Source organism: Pocillopora verrucosa, chromosome 6, assembly GCF_036669915.1.
Source record: "Pocillopora verrucosa isolate sample1 chromosome 6, ASM3666991v2, whole genome shotgun sequence".
In the NCBI taxonomy this organism is placed as follows: domain Eukaryota; kingdom Metazoa; phylum Cnidaria; class Anthozoa; order Scleractinia; family Pocilloporidae; genus Pocillopora; species Pocillopora verrucosa.
Genome location: NC_089317.1, coordinates 3,862,175 through 3,881,616, shown reverse-complemented (window position 1 = coordinate 3,881,616; position 19,442 = coordinate 3,862,175). Strand labels below are relative to the sequence as shown.

General features: G+C 41.1%; 2 protein-coding genes across 3 annotated transcripts in view; one reads left to right on the top strand and one right to left on the bottom strand.

The window, feature by feature from the left end:
• Positions 1 to 19,442, top strand: part of LOC131773602 (protein NLRC3-like) — a 180,721-nt gene that overhangs the window by 87,234 nt on the left and 74,045 nt on the right. The gene's annotated exons all lie outside the window — the stretch shown is intronic.
• On the bottom strand, positions 6,664 to 10,120 carry LOC131775836 (neurogenic locus notch homolog protein 2-like). Its single transcript, XM_059091949.2, has 4 exons — positions 9,818 to 10,120; positions 8,136 to 8,283; positions 7,949 to 8,046; positions 6,664 to 7,509 (listed from the first exon to the last, which is right to left on the bottom strand). Exons 1-4 carry the CDS (start codon positions 10,115 to 10,117, stop codon positions 7,261 to 7,263), a joined length of 795 nt encoding a protein of 264 aa, XP_058947932.2. The 5' UTR covers positions 10,118 to 10,120; the 3' UTR covers positions 6,664 to 7,260.

The window sequence follows — 19,442 nt, the reverse complement described above, 5'->3', positions numbered from 1 at the left end:
GCGTGCAAGAGTTCCTTTTTTGTAGGGTGGGTGGATTACTTGAAACATTGTGGGTGATGTCTACATTCTTACAAAAGGAGAGAAGAATATTATTGTGGGAAAGAACGAAAATGTCGAATTACCTATCTCACAGGTATTTTGTGGTAGATTATGTGTGTTTTGCGAATAAATGTAACCAAAATTTAACTGTATTGGCGCCACGGATACCTGTTAGTAAAAAATGCAGACAGCAGACTGCAGACCGGATACAAAATATAGACTGCCGACTGCAGAGTGGGTACAAAATGCAGACTAAGAATCTGAAGAGTTTTTACGTCTGGTATATAATAACATGTCATCTTACAGCTTATCGAGCGTCACGCAATCGCTTTTCAGCAATCCGCCTTCACGATTATTTGCACTATTGTGGAATATTCCTGGCCCATTTCGTGATGAAAATCACTCGCAATATTATTTCAGGCCTTCAATATAGTCTTCTTACTTTGCGCGCGAGTTGGTTGGTGTGATGTCTGTACAGATTTTATCAACGTAATAAAAGTAGATGATGTGAACAACAGCGATGGTAAAGCAAGCTTAAAACGGTAGAAATCGCCAGAAAATACAACGGATACACAGGTATGAGTAAGTTTTATTGATTTTACGAGAAAAATGTTCATATTTCGAAATATGTATCGTTGTAAATCGACCATACTTCGTTCCCTGTACTATTCCTTATAACGTGCAGTTCCTCTCGTAACTTAACACCGAGTCACACAACGCGTGTTGAATTAATCGTTGGCTTTTTCTCGAGACGTGAGCTTGGGCTGCTTGTGACAAGACAATTGCGTAAACAATATTTAACATAACAACATTATACACAAAAAAAACACAGGGTTTTGGATCACGTATTTATTAAAAAAGAATATCCATACAACTACAATGAAAACAAACATAAGATTCACCTTTCTGATCGTGAAATTAATATCATTCGTACTGTTATCGTAGCTACGTTCCTTGCCATCAAGTGAATCCAACATGTCGTCTTTCTTCACAAGCAGTTTGCATCCATTATAGTTATGTTCTTCAGTCTCACGGTAGTAGCGTTGTTCAATAGATTGCATAGAGTATATGCAGTTTGGTTTCAGATTTCAGATTTTGCTTTTTACAACAAGTGAACGTTTTTCAACTAAGACATTGGCATACTTAGCATACAAGACATTCAAGGCATTCAAGGCTTTCATGGCTTTCAAGCGTTCGCGACTCAATCCGTTCCAAAATTACCGCTCAATAACATCTTTCAGTGTGGATTAGCCGCGATTAATACCACTTGTATATGCGTCTGTAAGTATTTTGCGCGTTTGCGCTACAATGCTCCAGGAGATCGCAATCCAAATACGTTGAAATGCAATACAACTGACCAAAGAGTTTCATGAGCAAAATCTCGTGTTCGTCATGTGACCCGGCCCTGTCTGTGCATGACAACGTCAATCATCATCAGGATAACACGCGTGATCAGCATGTGAACACCTCATTGGATCACAGTTAGTTGTCATGGTGTCGAGGGATAACACGCGTGATCAGTATGTGAACACCTCATTGGATCACAGTTAGTTGTCATGGTGTTGAGGGCCCAATGACCTCTGGGTACTATTCCATTTTGTGGCGGAGGAAAAAAACAAAAAAAAAAAAAAAAAAAGACGACAAAAAAACAAAGGCATTTTATGACTGGGCTACCACAGGTATCCCAGTAAAAAAAGACGACAAAAAAACAAAGGCATTTTATGACTGGGCTACCACAGGTATCCCAGTAAAAAAAAAAAGACGACAAAAAAACAAAGGCATTTTATGACTGGGCTACCACAGGTATCCCAGTAAAAACTACCCTTGTAGGTGTACACGGATCTGGTGCAGACGCAGTTTATGGGTAGATCGGAAACAGATTTACTGAGAGAAGTGGAATACGACGGTTCCGCGCAAGGGGATATCCTCAAAAACAGTTACGAACCTCAGAATTTACAGTTTATTCCTGTTAGGAAAAACGTCTTTGATACCATAGAAATAGGCATCAGTGAAGCGGATGGTACCCAAACCGAGTTTGTAGGAAATTCATACCAAAACACGGTAGTCACTTTATGTTTTAGAAAACGTCTCCTATAAATAAAATTCCGTATTGCCTATACTTTTTTTAATTGTGTCCACGTCGTCATGAATTTCTACGTGACTCTACCGAGCAATGCCAGTACCCAGTTTTATCCGGAAAATAAACCGGGTCACTACAAGGTCAAATTACCCAGAAACATTTTTCTACCGGAAAACGATTGGGAGGTAGCCTTGGCTAGTATTTCCTTTCCGGATATGGTGACTCGAGTGGACGATTTCATAGACGCCCGAGTACCTAGCATCGTCTACGTTTACCCTTTTTCGTATCAAAGCGATAACGGGTGCAATTTTCTTTGTTTGGAAGTTTTAACCCTCGTTCAATTGCATTTCTCCTTCAAACAATCAACTTCCAAAATGTAATTGACTGGTGTTCAAAGTTTACACACATTATTGATAAAGCTGGTTTATTCAACTTCCTTTAATTTTCCTTTCTCTGAGATCTAATTCTCCATGAAAGAAATTTTGCGTCGTTATTGAGATTATCTCGAGAACCGTTCAATTAACTGAACAAAAGGATACGTGTTTTGTCCTGAGAATAATATCAAAACCCGCGTGGACTACAGCTGTGAAAAACAATACAGTCGGGTGCTTAGAGCGACAGGTGCACTACCTAGCTGATTATGAATATAGAGATTAAAGGTGAACCGCCCTAACGAATTTTGAAAAGCTTAGAGTTCAAGCTCTGTCTTATGAAAGGCTTAAGTTCCATACTTCGTGACTGTTTTAGCCCGATTAGAAGTTTCGGTAATCCAGTATATTATTTTTATAACTTCTTTTCTGGAAATCATTTAAGTACATACACTATGTAATCAACGATAAAAAATACTATTTTGGGACGGAAAAATAATAATAAACCTTGAATTGCGATAGAAGGCATACAGGTGGTGTATTGTTACGAACTATTTCTAAGATAGGGATGAATCGGTCGGAGTTTACAAACAACCTCATTGCGCGGAGTTATGAAAAGAACTGCGAACTTTGTTTACGCTTTAGACAGCAGTTGGAAGTTTGCCCGATTTTATTCACGTTAACAGACAATCGACTGGTTATTTTCCGTATGAACAGGTCGCTTAAATTCTCAATGTAATAGAAGGAATTTCCTTTGTTCATCTTGTTTCCCTTATTTCAAGGAAACTCGGTTAGAGACGACTTTGCGAGGTAGGCACCAATTGTTTTTATGGACGCGAAAAACGTTGAAACAGCCATGTCTGAATTGAAGTACTTTTCAAGAGCATGATTAATCTTCGTGTCAAGCCCTACGTTTTGGCCTGTATGTAAAGGAAGAGACATAAACACAATAGAAGGTGAATGACTTGGTAAATATTGACGGAATGAGTGGCCTCGTGGCGTTAAAACCCGTGGGAAAAATGTATTTTGCACCTTTGTGCGGGACATCTGGTCCGTAGCCAATCACAGAGCAAGATGAAAACGAAGGCTCGTAATTAGTTAAAACCTCCAACAAAGCTTCTTTGGAAAACCACAAACAATGTCGAAAATGTGAAGGGTCAATCAGAACCAGCGAGCACGGAGATGCAGGATTCTAAGACAGTGTGTCCGGAAGACAATTACTTAATTCTGATTTGTTGAAAGCCCTACGCAAGAATTGATCATCTCATCAATAATCCCCTTCACCCCATAACACCGTGTGCGCCCCCCTTAATCCTTGATTAAGGGGGGCGCGCACGGTGTTATGGGGTGGAGGTTCATTACTTTCTAAGACTTACAAACGGGAGGCGGGAGGGTGGCTTTTTAAAGGGCTGAGCAAAACCTTGCGGAAGGCTAAACTGGCAATTGTTATTTACGATCTAAATCTTCGCCCATACTAAACACATACCGTATACAATACAGATTTCTTGGGTTCAAAACTTAAGATATTTGAAAAGGAATTAGTGTAGGCTTTCCATCAACAATAGTAACACAATTCTATTTCGCCCAAACGAATGATAAAAGCTCTTCTTACCATGGGGAGGAGGGGAAGGGGGTTCGTTATGAGGGGGGGCTTAATAGAGGGAAAGGGTTTTGGAATGGTTTGACATGCACACCAAGCAGCGATCTTCCTTAAAGAGCGCTTAGTGTCACAGAAATTTCTGCCTTCTTATTTTTCTAAAATAAATTTATTATAAAAAATTTATTTATAAAAAATCAGGAGTAATAGGCTCCTGAAAAAGCCAATACGCTTTTCCCTTCAATTGTGAGATGGCAGGAACAGCACTCTGGGAACGAAGTTGGGTCGAACTGCTGTGTCTCTTCAGAAGGGTTTTACCGTCAGTGACCGGAATATTTGATGCTTCGGAGACAAGGTCAGAGAGTGTGAGTGGAAATTCGTGTACGGTTAACCCAGAATTCTAACATGTGCTCTAATGTAAACAATACGTAAACCCCACCTCATTCCTCAGTCAAGTTGGATAGTGGGAAAATAGTTCGTCCTAATGCTTTTGGAGAGATCTCCAAGGAGAGGGGTGGGACGGAGGATTTTAGGGGATCACATGGTTTTCAGCGGCAACGGAGGATGGAGGTGGAAGATTTTGTGGGAGTCATATGGTTTTTAGGGGTAATGAAGGGGGGGGCGGAGGATTTTGGGGAATCGCATTGCTTTCAGGGGTAACAGATGGGGGAGGAGGGGGATTTTGGGGGGAATCACATGGTTTTCAGGGGTAATGGAGGGGGCCGGTAGATTTTGGGGATCACATGGTTTTCAGGGAGGAACGGTCGTCGCTAACAGAGTTTAAAGTGGGGACTATATTGAGGGGATATTATTGGAATACTACAGAGCATTATGAAGGATTAGGTAAATTTGGTTGCGACAAAACCAAAATCATTCGATCCTCTCCCCTTCATTGGCAATTTTTTAGTCAGTTCCGAGAGATATCATTAAGGAAGTCAGATTTTCCGCCTTCATAAGACACGAGGAACTGAATAAATTAAAACAGGTCAGTGCAGCAACCGACCGTCCATTTCAATTCACACTGTCACGAGCTCTGAAATATTGTGAAATCATAAGACTATAATGGATTGGAAGTTGTAGCCGAGCTTCCTTAGACTTACTTTATGAATCATGGAATTAAAATAGTCGATAGCGGTCTGAATTTGGTTCAATCTGAGATGAGTATTTTTCTTTGCTGAATTAGAGGCCAGATACTAGTCTTCTCATGCACTGATCTATTAGAAAAATAATCTGATTGATACACTTTTCAGTTTTAACTCTTTTCCGTAGAATTTATTCCCTCATAACACAATTCCTAAAAGCCTAGCTTGTTCCAGATGTTCAGTTAGTGAAACGAAGCGCGATAGAGCGAGGTTTGGGTCGGGTTGCATTTTTTTGTTCCAACATGAAATTCAATTATTCGACTATAAATCAATTGCATTTTTTTCTTTTTTAAAGCAGTGACCACTTTTCGCCGTCCTTCGGACTGTCCTTCAAATACGCATTTCGTCGGCCGGAAAGACAAGCTGATGCGGCATATGTTGCAATTGTTGATGGCGCATCGAATAATCGTCCTTTTGGTAGTCTTTCCTAAACGGCTGGCCGTTTCCTAATCCGCCAACGCCACCGGCGTGGGAATACATGTTGGAGTTAGTGATGGCGTGAAATGCGGCCTGTTGAGAGATCGGTGGAGGCGCCTTCTGCGCCGAATGACAAGTTCTTCCGTTAAAGACTAAAGCTCGAGAGTCGGAAGGTTGCAGACCGACAGAAGGTAAGTCCGGTGTGCTATGCACTGAGTAGAGTCTTTGACCCTCTAATGGCCTGACGGGCATGTACAGACAGTCTGATGTAGTGGGTACAGTGTGGTCCATAGCGACCCCCTGCCCTAAAGAAGTGTTCATGGTAAACCCACATATGGACATATCCGTAGGATCATCGAGAGCGCCAATTAAATCCCAATCAAGGTCAACCTCTTCCAACCCGGCTAGGTCATCGGGTGATAATATTTCTAGTGGTGAAGGCGGTTGTGCATCCAACGAATTTGGAGCTTGAAAAGGTGATAGCGCAGTTGAATCTCCAGGAGATATGCCGGGAGAAATGCTCCCTAACGGCGAGAGTACGTTCGTGATTGGCACACAACTTGGCGAAAACGCCTGCTGCTGTTGCTGTCCAGCAGTGCAGGACGTTACAACATGCCCAGACCCAGGAGATGAAAGCGTTGGGACGACACTCATTGACGAGTGCACTTCCTCGTCAGGCCGCGCCTTCTTGCGCTTCCTCTTTGCATTATTGTTATTATTATTTCCAGTTGCACTCGGCCTGGGTCTCGATCCAGGCGTTCTACTCCCTGTGGCCTTTGGACGCGCCGCATGGAATTGTTGTACCATGGCTGCCGCGCTACCATTGGGAATTTCGACAGCTGGTGGCGATGTTGCCAGAGGAGATGCTATGCTAACCATGGGTGATTTTTGCCCCTCGGGGGTGAAGTAGGGGCTGGAACTGCCTTAGGCGAGTTACAGCCAAGTGACCAATCCGTAAGCAATTCGACAATGTCGTGATGATGTCTTTGTTTAGCGATATCTTCAGGTGTCAGTCTGATGTAGTGGGTACAGTGTGGTCCATAGCGACCCCCTGCCCTAAAGAAGTGTTCATGATAAACCCACATATGGACATATCCGTAGGATCATCGAGAGCGCCAATTAAATCCCAATCAAGGTCAACCTCTTCCAACCCGGCTAGGTCATCGGGTGATAATATTTCTAGTGGTGAAGGCAGTTGTGCATCCAACGAATTTGGAGCTTGAAAAGGTAATAGCGTAGTTGAATCCGCAGGAGATATGCCGGGAGAAATGCTCCCTAACGGCGAGAGTACGTTCGTGATTGGCACACAATTTGGCGAAAACGCCTGCTGCTGTTGCTGTCCAGCAGTGCAGGACGTTACAACATGCCTGGACCCAGGAGATGAAAGCGTTGGGACGACACTCATTGACGAGTGCACTTCCTCGTCAGGCCGCGCCTTCTTGTGCTTCCTCTTTGCATTATTGTTATTATTATTTCCAGTTGCACTCGGCCTGGGTCTCGACCCAGGCGTTCTACTCCCTGTGGCCTTTGGACGCGCCGCATGGAATTGTTGTACCATGGCTGCCGCGCTACCATTGGGAATTTCGACAGCTGGTGGCGATGTTGCCAGAGGAGATGCTATGCTAACCATGGGTGATTTTTGCCCCTCGGGGGTGAAGTAGGGGCTGGAACTGCCTTAGGCGAGTTACAGCCAAGTGACCAATCCGTAAGCAATTCGACAATGTCGTGATGATGTCTTTGTTTAGCGATATCTTCAGGTGTCATGTCCATAGAATCGGCAACTTTCCTGTTGGCATAATTCACCAAGAGATGTCTCACGGTCTGTACGCTGCCTTCACGACAACCCAGGAACAACGGAGTTTGACCCTAGAAATGGATTAAAAAACACTTTAACACCAATCACCGTCACAAAAAAAATTATCAAAACAGAAAAAGGCTTATCTTTGACTGTTGTATTCCTTTTAAATTCACCCTACAATTGCAGTACGACTTCAACGATCGCGTTACGCACCCGCTGAAATCCATCCCCTGGCTGCTGCGAAAGACAAGGGAACCTTTTCCATACAGGCACGGTCAGCGAGAATAGCTTTCCCTGCAAGCCACGATGGGCCAATGGTGAAAAACCCACAATACCTTGCGCATAGGATTTCAACAACCACATAAAATGACCGCATGTATCGTCGACTTTAACGATCAATTTGCGTTGCAAATGTCCGGTGAATTTGACTAGATATGCAGTCAAATAAAACTCCTCTGCTTCCTGCGAACCAAGCTCACATGAAAAATAGATGTGAATTCAACTAACCTTTTCGTCCTGCGCGTCTTTCTTGGCGCCATTTCTTAACAACTCTTTGGTGACATCCAGGCTGTTCACTGACGCAGCCCAATGCAAAGCCGTTTTCCCTATGAGAAACATTCAAGCTGTCAGAATTCGATACGAATGTTTAAATCTATCCTATTTCAGAAACGGAAAATGGGGGTGAGGAATTCACCTTGATTGTCAGCACTGTTAACCTTCACTCCGGCTTTGATGAGGTGCCGCACCAGGTCTGGAAGGTCGTGTCTTGCGGCAAGGATAAGCGGAGTGGTACCGTCGTCCATTCGGAATTCGAGGTCTGCGGCACGATTCCTTAACAAGATCTGAATGCAAGGAGAAATGAAGTCGGTCAGAGATATCAGAGAAAAAGAAAAAAATTTAATCAATTTGCAATAGGAAACATCGCGGGAATGCTAGATGATGATGAATGGAATTTTGTTGGATAACATTTGCTTTCCTAAATCAAGATGAATACATATATGTTATTTGCCGGCTGGGAGGTCCGTATGGTGAAAAACTGTGACCGAGGTCTTGAAAATACTGCCCGAGGCCGTAGGCCGAGGGCAGCATTTTCAAGACCGAGGTCACAGTTTTTCACCATACGGACCGACCCTTAGCCGGTAAATAACATATTTATTGTTTTTAAACTTGACGAAATTCTTTCCGAAAGAACCCGAATGATTTATGGCCGTAAATACGGCAAGATCTTCCATAAGCTGAATTTTTGAGTGGGTAAATGGTAGTTAAAATAGAGGTGATGCAAGTTTAAGAGAGATGCCTCAGCGAAACATTTTCATTTCCGTAACGATAAAGGTGATTTGAAAGGCTTCCAAACAAACTTTGAAACATTATTTTTACGAGTATCTGTCACAATCTGACACCTGTCAATTAGAGAGCACGCAAGAAAAAGAAAAGCGAAGGAACATCTGAAAACCAACAGAACTAGTATGGCAAGGACTGTCACGACAATGTTTTCTTCAAAATCAGTGAATGATCTAACGGAAAGTATTATCCACTCTCATCGACGATTCATTCATGTACGAAGATTTACCTCTGTTCATTAAGTAAACGGCGAGGAAATTAATTGTGAGTAAATTCAATCTTTTTATTTTGAAGTGGTGAGAGTTTGCTCGTTTGTTTGCTGTAATGGCGTGCTTAACTCTGATCTTTCCTTCACAAAAACTAAATTCGAACGGCACACTCCAACGAGACACAAGGGAATGTAATGCGGCCTTTTATCAAAAAATTCATTCAATTTCTGTTGTGCAATTTAAGGTACAAATGTCCAAATTGAACGAAATTGGAAAGACTCACCAGGAGCGTATATTTGTTGTAGAACTTAAATTAAAACTTAGCTCGCTCTTTCACTATGAACAAATTGCTCGAGAAAATTCAGATATGAAATGAATGAAAGTTCCATCGTTCAGTTTAACTGTAACCAAATACCTCACGTTCCAACTTTCTGGATACTTTTTGGAAACGATTAAAATTAATTGCAGACGGTTTTTAGGCCGCTTGTCAACCAACGTAATGACACTATTGTTTATACAAATTCATTCTGAAACCAATATTTTTCTGTCAACCAAAGTGATTTGATAGGGAGAAAAGAGAGGATTCATAAGTTATTTATCGGCTTGAGGTAGTGACCGACGTGTTTGCTTAAAAATACTGCCCAGCCGGAAAACGAGGTATATTTATGAAAAATGACAACGAAAGTTGGGATGTATTCGGCGACTCACGAAAGCGTTACCGTGGCCCGTGGGCAGAGATAGAAAAATACTGACCGGGTAAAGAACCAATCAGATTGCAAGATTCGTTACCGTGCCCTCTAAAAAAACAATAATAAGTGTTATTTACCTGGAAGACACCTTGTGCATCAGCTCCGATGGCCAAATGGAGGGGCGTGCGGTTGAGACGGTCACGTGCGTTCGCATCTGCTCCGTAGTCCAACAGACGTTTAGCCACATCTGCCCTTGAGTGCCGGGCAGCAAGATGAAGCGGCGTCTCTTCCAGGTCCGTCTTGGAAACATAGTTTGCCCCAAGGGACAGTAGATCCGACACCATGGCCCCTCCACTGTCATCACTGTCTTTGTCATCATCAAGGCTGCTGCCATCACCGTAAGTTCCACGGCAGGATGCCAAGTGAAGGGCTGTCATTCCACGTGGGCCTCTAGCATCCACGTCTACGCCCGGTACCCCTCTTTCGCCGTCGGCGCATGCACCCTCTTCATCAATTTCTGACGAACTCTTACTCATCGATCTTCCGTGAAAGGAAAACAGCAAAATCAAAATGAATTTCCACTTCATCATTTCCCCTAACAAGCTTTACTTTCTTGATCCTAGAGATCATCTTATGATCACCTAATATACTCACCTCATGGAGACTTCTTGCCCTACAGGATCACGTCTGGTAGACGGCTGGCGCCGGGACCGGTATATAGGAAAGCCCTCTGGTACCCATAGCTTGGCATATACTTTCTTGCCACCCAACAACCCTCCCACAAGAAGCAGTGGGATGACTACATACAGAATGGCTATGTAAAGTGGTGACAGCTCAGTTCCAGAAACAGGCGGTGATGGAGTTGGAGAGGTGTCCTCCACTAAATAAAACACGAAAAAGAAACATTTAAAACAATGACACAACGTCAGATAAACGCATGCAGTACGTAAGTGTAAACCGGTAAGTTTCCATTAGTCGTCACGCAACATTCAAAGCGTGAAGTACGAACCTTTAAGAGGCGCCATCAGATTACAATTATCTCTCGCTTTCTGTTTCGCTCAAAATGAGACGTCCTGTAAAAACGAAAAGCTAAATGCACGGAGGGTAGAGCCTTCAAACAAACACTAATAACGAGTATATAGATCATGTGATACAAATGGACCAATCAGAAAGCTGGATTGTCACGAGACGTCACGCAAAACCTAGAAACCCTGGTACCGAGTGTAATGGGGTAATGGGCGCGCGCGTGTGGGTTCGCAAGCGCGAGGAGGTAGGGATGTTTTTTTGCGCGCGGGTAAAAAAGGATTTTTTTGGAGATGATTTTTTCATCTTTTTTGTCATGTTTTTTACTTATTAAAAAACTCCTTTGAATTTTTTGAAAACCCCTCTATCACCCTAGGGAATTCAATGGCAGGTTTTAGATCTTTTCACAGATAAAAATTTTTTTCCCACGCGGCCTGAATGTATTCGCTAAAAAATTTTCTTGAATGAAAACAGACTTTTCTTGAATGAAACTTTGTTTTTCTATTTAACACAACATTGGACTTTTACATTTTCTTTTCTGAAGATCACAGGAATGAATATAAACCGTGGCTTCATTTCACTATAAAAACAAAAACAAATCCGACCGTTAATATGCGCACTGAAAAAATATTCACTAGCGACTAAATACAGGAATGGCTCCGACCTGTGATTGTCTCTGGTCGTGCGCGTGAACAGACTAAATGAATTTAGTCAGCGGAGCTAGTCAACAGATGACTTTTTTATCGCCGGAATATTGCTGAACGACCTCGCTGAACAAGCTAGACTCTGCCTTCTCTTCATTATGTAAGTAGCCATTTCTTGTTTGACTCATCGGTGTTTTCACATTGATATTTCATTGTTCCGCTTCGAGACACGCGGTTAACCATACTCACGTGCAAGGAGTTAAGATATAAGTTATTGACTTTTACTGTTTTTATCATCCAATCACAGGTCGGAGCCATTCCTGTATTTAATCGCTTGTAAAATATTCCCCATCACAATGAAAATAAATCTTACCTCTTCAAGAGTATCTTCAGATAACATGACTGTAGTGAATTCGTTTTCTTCATCGATTTCCGTTCCACACACTAAAAAAGAAAATTCCTTGTCAAAGACTCGCAACGAATCCTGTTTTGAAAAAATTTATTCTCCCACCTTGAATATTCTTATCCACACAAACACGTCTCAACCATCTTTATGAATGAAAAACCCTTCGCAAGATGAGCCATAGTGTCAACCATACCAATAACATGGAAAGAGGAACAAACACGCAAATAAATACTAAACTTTTAACTACCATGACGTTCAGACGCATCGAGTGAAAAGCTTACATGACGTACCTGTCTACCATGACGCCTGCGATACTTTACCTTACGCATGCGCTCCTGGAGATTTTGTCCCATAAGGACAGGGTACACGGAAAGTTAGCATATGTCATGTCATGTCCTATAAACACGTGGTAGCGATCAGATTTTCCCAGTGGTGCAGACTTCCGCCATTCCTTTAGATAAGCGTGGCCGCCCTATCGATTCCGCAGTCTCTCCAAAAGTTGTAGTTAGGTGTGCGCTGAATAGAATGTTACTAGACCCTGTGAGCAGAGTAACTGGGATACCTGGATGGTATTGGATCCTTGGGATCAAATGTAGTGATATTACGGGTGTCAGAATTGTATACTGAAATAGTGAGCTCAAGTCTGCGCAAAGGAAGGCGCCCATTCTTCTCTGTTTTGGATCCCGCAGCGAAAGGGGATTCCTTCACAGAAGTACAGGCAGTCCGCAAAGAGAAGAATATGGAATACATAATTAAGTGAAAATTCGTTTTTGGGACGCTGTTTAAAAGTATAAAACAAAAACAAAAAACAAAAGAAAAAGATTGAAAAATGCAACAAACTTTCCCTCTGCTTTATTAAGGGCTTGGGACCTTCTAGCAATTGCGCTAGGCAGCATTAAAAGTTTGAAGATTTGAATTTATGATGGCATTTCCTCCACCAAGGGAACCATTGCCCAATCCTCAGGAGCTAGTTGCTCACTGAGGGAGCCAGGCTAATTGACCGCCGCCCAGCACTCGGCGTTGTTCAAGCAAGCTGGAACGGAAAAAAAAAAAAAGTTAAAATAAATAAACAAAAATTATATAAGTCAATCTGTCTTCTTCTTTTTATATTCTTTGTTGTTTTTAAGGTTTTCCCTCCATGTCTCAAAGCTCTCGGTCATTGTGTTACAATACCAGTTTCCAAAGTATTGTTTATGATTTTCAGGGTCTTTCTTCTTTCCACACTTGGAGCAAACCATGTTATACGAGGATCGCTTACGACTAGTGCTTGCCTTTTGTTCCTGAGTAGTCCTTGTTTCATCTTTTTGCTGTGAGTGTACTGATGGTTGAGATTGAGACTTTTGTTGTCAAGATTGAGGCTGATGGTGTTGTGTTTGTATTTTGGATTGTATTGGAACAGGGGGAAATCTTCTGACTACTGTTGGTGGCTGTAAGAAAGTAACAGGAGGAACAGGAGCTGGAAGAATTGGCATCGGTTGGCAAGCTTTTGAAGTTTGACCTCTGAGAACAGCTGTTCCTGTGGTATTGGTTGGTAATACAAATTTAAAGGGCACAGGATAGTTGACTTGTGGCAGAGATGGAGGCAGTGGTATGGCTGCTGGTAAAGGTGTCTTTGATGCTGCTGGTTAAGTATTTCTTGTTCTTTCTTCTTTTGTCGCTTGATATACCACTGACTTAGTGTTGTTTGGTTTATATCTGGTAGCTGAATCTGTGTCTCTCTCATCACCATGCCATTGTTCATAACACGTTCTTGTATGCCTCTGTAGTCTTTACACACTAGAGACCAACGGTTTGTTGTTTTTTTCTTTAATTTCTCTGGCCCAGGATGCAGATTACACAGTTGAGATATGATTGCCTCAGTGTACCTGTTACAATCTGGCCATTGGGCTAGAGCACTGTTGGAGCCTAGAAAACATCTTAAAGAAAGAAAAAAAAAATTTTATAAAAAAAGAGTCCTGTGTGATATTTACAACATTAGCTGTAAAGTAGCTCATCTCCTAGTACTGTCCAGCCCTGGTACAACATTGGTACTTCTTCTCTTTGGAGCTTTAAATTTTCCCTTCACCAGTGAAGTGCGGTGTCGTGGAACAAATGTTGTTGGTCGTTGGTCATATTCATGAAGGCTTTTCCACAGTCTGATGATTTTTTTGGCTTGTGTATTGGACAAGGCCGTATTTCCTTCTCTCAGAAAAACCAAATATGCTGCTAAAGCCTGAACTTCTCCATATCCCTGAATGTTGTCAGGCCCAGCAGAGTCCTATGGACAAATTAATTGTAATAATTCAGAGTTTACTTTCTGATTCCTTATATAAAGTACTACAAAATATTAACTATAAACTTACCTCTGCATCACTTCCAGCAAGCTCAACAGAGTCTTCATCAGAAGTACTGGCAGCATCTGAGTCTAAAAGTAAATTCACATTTTCAGTTAAAGATTCAGGAAAGGCAGATTTTGTGGACAATACACACTTACCTCTTTCATTACCCAAAGGCACAGTAAGCACTTGCTCTGCAGATGCAATTGTCTCATCTTCATCTTCATTAAATCCTTCATCTATTTGGTCTGGGTTAACATCTGAGAGAGGTTCTTCCTCCTGTTGTGTCATATCTTCATTTACTAGGGTGTTGTCCTTGAGAATCTCACCGGTCTGATTGAAGAGATACTCAACTCCTATCATTTCACCTGTATAGATTCCAATATTCTGAACATTGGGCTTGACTTTCTTACCAAGGACATCTTCACTTAGCTCATTCACAGCATGTATTAATAATCCACTGTAGCTTTCTGGTCCTAATTCAGTACTTGAAACTGCAGCAGAAGCACGATCAGAATTCCACCTCATCAGGCCATCTAACAAGTAAGCTTGAAAATGAATGTCACTTGCTGAAGTACCTAAAATAAATGAAAACAGTGTTATAGACTGTAGTATTTGGGACATGTTAAGTTTTTACACAGATATTGTTACCTGGTATGAATTTATTAATATGCAGGTGGAATGACTCCAAAGATGTTGAACCTCTTGCACATCTATAAGTTGGAAGTCGGACTCTACCTTTAGTCAAGACCCCGGTTTTTGTATACAGTTGCACCCCCTCAGGGTCCTGGATGCATGGAATGTGGTTCTTTTGGTTGTCCCATATTTCCCATACGCGGGTCTTGTCAAGCAAAGGTACTCCAGTAGTATCACATCCCTGGGGACCAGTAAATGTCAGTAATAGATCGTAAATCATTGTCGTAGTGTCAACAATTCCCCGAGTTCTCCTACGGCAATGTAGAGCCAATTCTCTCCGTGTAATCTTTTCAATAATGGCTGCATCAGAAGGGTCAGCAACACCTTGAATCTGCAATTCACCTCTTTTGGCAGACTTCAATAAATCCAGATCTTCTTTGCTCCATTGGAAGATGCATTGTGATAGACGACCGACAAAAACAAATATAGAGTGGATGGGCCTCTGCGTTACATCCAGCAGCAATTCTTCTCATAAAGTGCCAAATATCAAGGCGGATCACTAAATTGTCCCAGAGTGAGAATAGCTTCTTAGCCTTGCCAGTGGAACAACAATCTCTGTCAACATAAAGGACCTCAGGAGGTGAGACACCAGCTAAAGAATATCTTCTCATTAGTCCATTTGCCATGTTTTCCAACCCAGTTCCTTCATTGACAGTCATCACTGACGTGAGCACTTGTCCAATTTCATTTCCGACATTAGTGGCCCAGGAAGCAGTACCAGCACTACCTCCTGCAAGTTTTCTCACAATTTTCTTCGTAGAGTCCATTTTCAATATTCTTCCATAGACAGAGGTGATGGATGCTTTAACATAGTCCATTCTGGCCATGATGTCTAGGGCATACACTGTGAGCAGCCACCTGTACTTTGGCACTGGTACAAATTCTGGAGGCTCTTGAAAGTTAAGGGGACCAGTGAGCCCACTTTTGAATGCATTGGCAAAGTATTTGCAGTCAGTCAGATACTGGGCTGATTTTTGGAGCCACTTTTCACTGTGCTCTTCAGTAAGCTTCTTTTGTAATTGCGTTGAGCTGTTGCCAAGGCCCCTGTTTCTCAACAGTCTGATAACTCGGACATCACAAGCATACTGGTAGGTTAACAAAACTGGGAACTGAAGTTGATGGCCAGTATCCAGTTGTTTTATAATCTCAGGGCTCCAGCTGATAACCTTTCTCTTGCAATGCCTACACTCTAAGTACTCTGCAGCAAGGTTATAGTTGCTGTCAGTGTCTATAACTTGCCTCACAGTACTGTATATCCCAGCACTGGTGAGTAGTTTCCTGTTGCAGCCTTTGTGTGGGCAATACAGAGTGACTTTCCAAAGCTTGTGTGGCATCCAAAGTAGCAGCCGTTGCGCAAAGTATCTGTCAAGTCGAGGTGGTTGTGTGCTTATAAGAGATGGCTGAGGGGGATCCCACCATAACTTGTTGACCCTAATGAAGAGTAAATACACTGTAGTTAGAAAAGACTGTAATAGTAAGCTTGTATATAACATAAAGTATATCAATATACAATAACAAAAAGTAGTAAAGAATAGTAAGAAATACTAATAATAAAAGAAATAAATAGTCACATATAATTAAAAATATATATTTTCATATGTACAGTAATATTGTAATGGCTAATGATAAAGAGTTCTTAAATTGGTCTCTAACATTTATTGCATTGAAAAAATAACAATCAATATGTCGGTTCACCTGCTAAAGTCCAACTTTGCTTTTCCCTTATTGTTCATTGTAAATAAGGCCTGAGACACCCACAGGTGGTCAGCTTTAGGTGATGTCTTAAGCCATCCATCTGGGAGTAGGGGGTGTTCTGAAGAATAACATACTTTCATCATTAAAAGAGTGAAATATTAATAACATTTGATACAAAAACTTGTACCTTCATTCCTAACACTGCTGGGGAGGGCTAATGAAGCTGTTAGTACTTGCTCTGGCTGAGCCTCAGGCATTTCAACTACTTCTGGTACTAGTGGCACAGGCTCTTCTAGTTCAGGTGTTTGTATTGATTGAGATGCATCTGGTGTAGGCTGCTGACTTATATTTGGCTCACTGGTTGGTTGGACTACAATGAAAATGCAGAACATTATTTCAGAACACATCTTCAAACAGAAACAGTTAGTAATACCTAAAATTTGAAATATTACCTAAATTCTCCTCTACTTGGTCAGCAAAGGCACAAAGCTCCTCATCATCTACATCTTGAGTAATTGATGTAGATGTCACAGTGGCAAAGGGTGTCTTTGGTTTTCTTTTTCTCACTGATACAGGGATGGTAGGTTTGAACTTTTCAACACCTGTGGTTGATGCAACCCGAGACAAATATTTCTCGGTGCTTATGTGCCCAGATGCCAGACCAGCTGCCAGGGGGGAGACAACTTGTTTTGATGCAGAGTTTTGGCTTGGTTGTGGGGAATTGTGTTGCTTTTTGGCCTCTTTATCCTCCCTCTGCTTTCTCTTCAGGGCCACAACATCACGACCCTCTTGAAAAGATTCCACATACTTCTTTAAGGCAGCTTTGTTTTGACTTATAGGAGAGTTGGTCACTTTTTCATTGCGAATGTTGTCAACAAACCAACCAATGTAGCCAAGAGCGTTTTCCAGCATCCACCTGAAGGACTGGCCACGATATTTTCCAAACTGGAGCAAGTACTCTCCTTGAACATCAAGTTCATTTTGAACATCCCCTTTTCTCTTCTTAACAGCTTCAATAGCAAGTTTTTTGACCTGAACGTAATAGTACAGTGATAATAAAGATTAGGTTTAGATTTAGTCTTTCTAAAACCAAAGGAATACGAAGAAACTATCATCACAAAATGAACAAGAATTTTTTATTAAGTCATAACTGTGAACTAAATAAGAATTCGTTTCTTAATCGAGTATCTTAGTGTAGAATAGGTTTTTAATAACGTCTGATTGTAACATCGCTAAGTTTTATTATCACCAAAATTTATAAGCCACAAGAAATTCAGTTTTACTGTAATCGTCGCAAAACAAGACAAGAGTCCGTCTTAGCGGCTTCGATACACACAGGGCTAATATACAAGGCTAATATCACGAGGTTACAGTTAAATAAACCAACAAACGATTTTTCGTGGATCGGATCGAAAATACCATTATGCATGAATAATTCGGGCTATTTGTCACTGTTAGCTTGTTTTTTTATTTTTTTCTTTATCAGGCGACCTCTGGAATATAACCTAAACTTGACCTGACCCGTATATTTAAATGACCTGACCTTTCGACTCGCCGCTTCAATATCGGTAAGAACAAATCGGTCTTAAACTTTTAATTGTTTTGTTTGTGTTTAAGTCCTCAGAGTATATAATTAAGAGCGCAATGAAGCAGTCGGTCTTAATTGATGTTTTATTAAACAAAACAAAAGCGATAAGCCGTGTCGGTTAGGACCTTAACAATTGGCTTTTTGAAATTTTAATCTAACAATTCTAAATTGTTTAAGCCTACCTCTTCGGGAGGTTTACTAATGACCTGGTCCTGCTGCTCCGAATTCCTCTTGAAAACCTCGTTCGCTTCTCTAGTGTAGTTAAGCACCAAATCCCCATTGCTGAAACGTCTAAACTTCGGCATTCTCGCCATGGCTGAAAGATATAAACAGAAAGAAAAACCACAAAGGCAAACGACAGAAACGAAGACAATCGAGCGCGTACGTCTCTTCTACGAATATTTTTGGGCGGAAAAAGTTCTAAACGGATTCTTATAAAACAGATTAGAACGCTCGAAGGTATACACCTATTTCAGAAAAGGTTGTCATCAGGTGATAAGTGACAGGTCATTTCAAGACGGAAAGGAATCATGGGTCTTTTGCTAATTGATAACCTAATGGTTATTTTCTGGCCGACAGCCAATTGATAGGGTTTCTCAAAGAGCTGCTTTTCACAATTACCAATAGATGTATGATGCATATACTATTCTGTGATTATCATCAAGGATGTGACAATAAAAAGACAAAAGGTTTTTATGTATTATTGTTTGATTTTTTTCAGGATAAAGTGTGTCATTGGGAGTGATACTGGTTGAGCAATGTGCCATTGAAGTAATTTAAGAAGATGATATATGCATAGCAGTATGATGTTTTTGAATGGTAAGTAATATTAGTAGCTTTCAGAGCTGGTGTAATTTGGCAAGTACAATATGTAATTGCAAATTATATTGTCAGCGAAAATTATAGGTACTGAAGAAATTAGATGGTTATTAGTGTTATGGGTATAAGGGTTAAGTCAGTTTGTTTGTAGTGATCGGTTTATCTTGTGAGACACTTTTCCTTTTTCTTTTTGTTTTAGGGATAGTGAAGAATGTTGATTGAGCACAGGTTAGAAGTATCAGTTCAAGCCTCGTGATGTTTTCTAGACAACATGAAAATAATGGATGAGAGGATTTGTAATATCTCAGGGTTAAATATTTATGAACTTGTATGATGTGAAGGTGTACTGGAAGTAAACATGTACAGGATATTAAAAACACGTTAAAAGTAATTGGAAGTGACTTGACAGTAATTAATGGTCACATCAAGACAGCTTTTTTAGTGACATGAAAATGGATGATAATTGAGTTAAAACTATTCAAAGATCATGACATTGACCTAATGTGAAAAAAAGAAATCACTTTTTGTCCAAGATATGCATTAGTTAAGAGTTGATATGAATATGAAAAATTAATT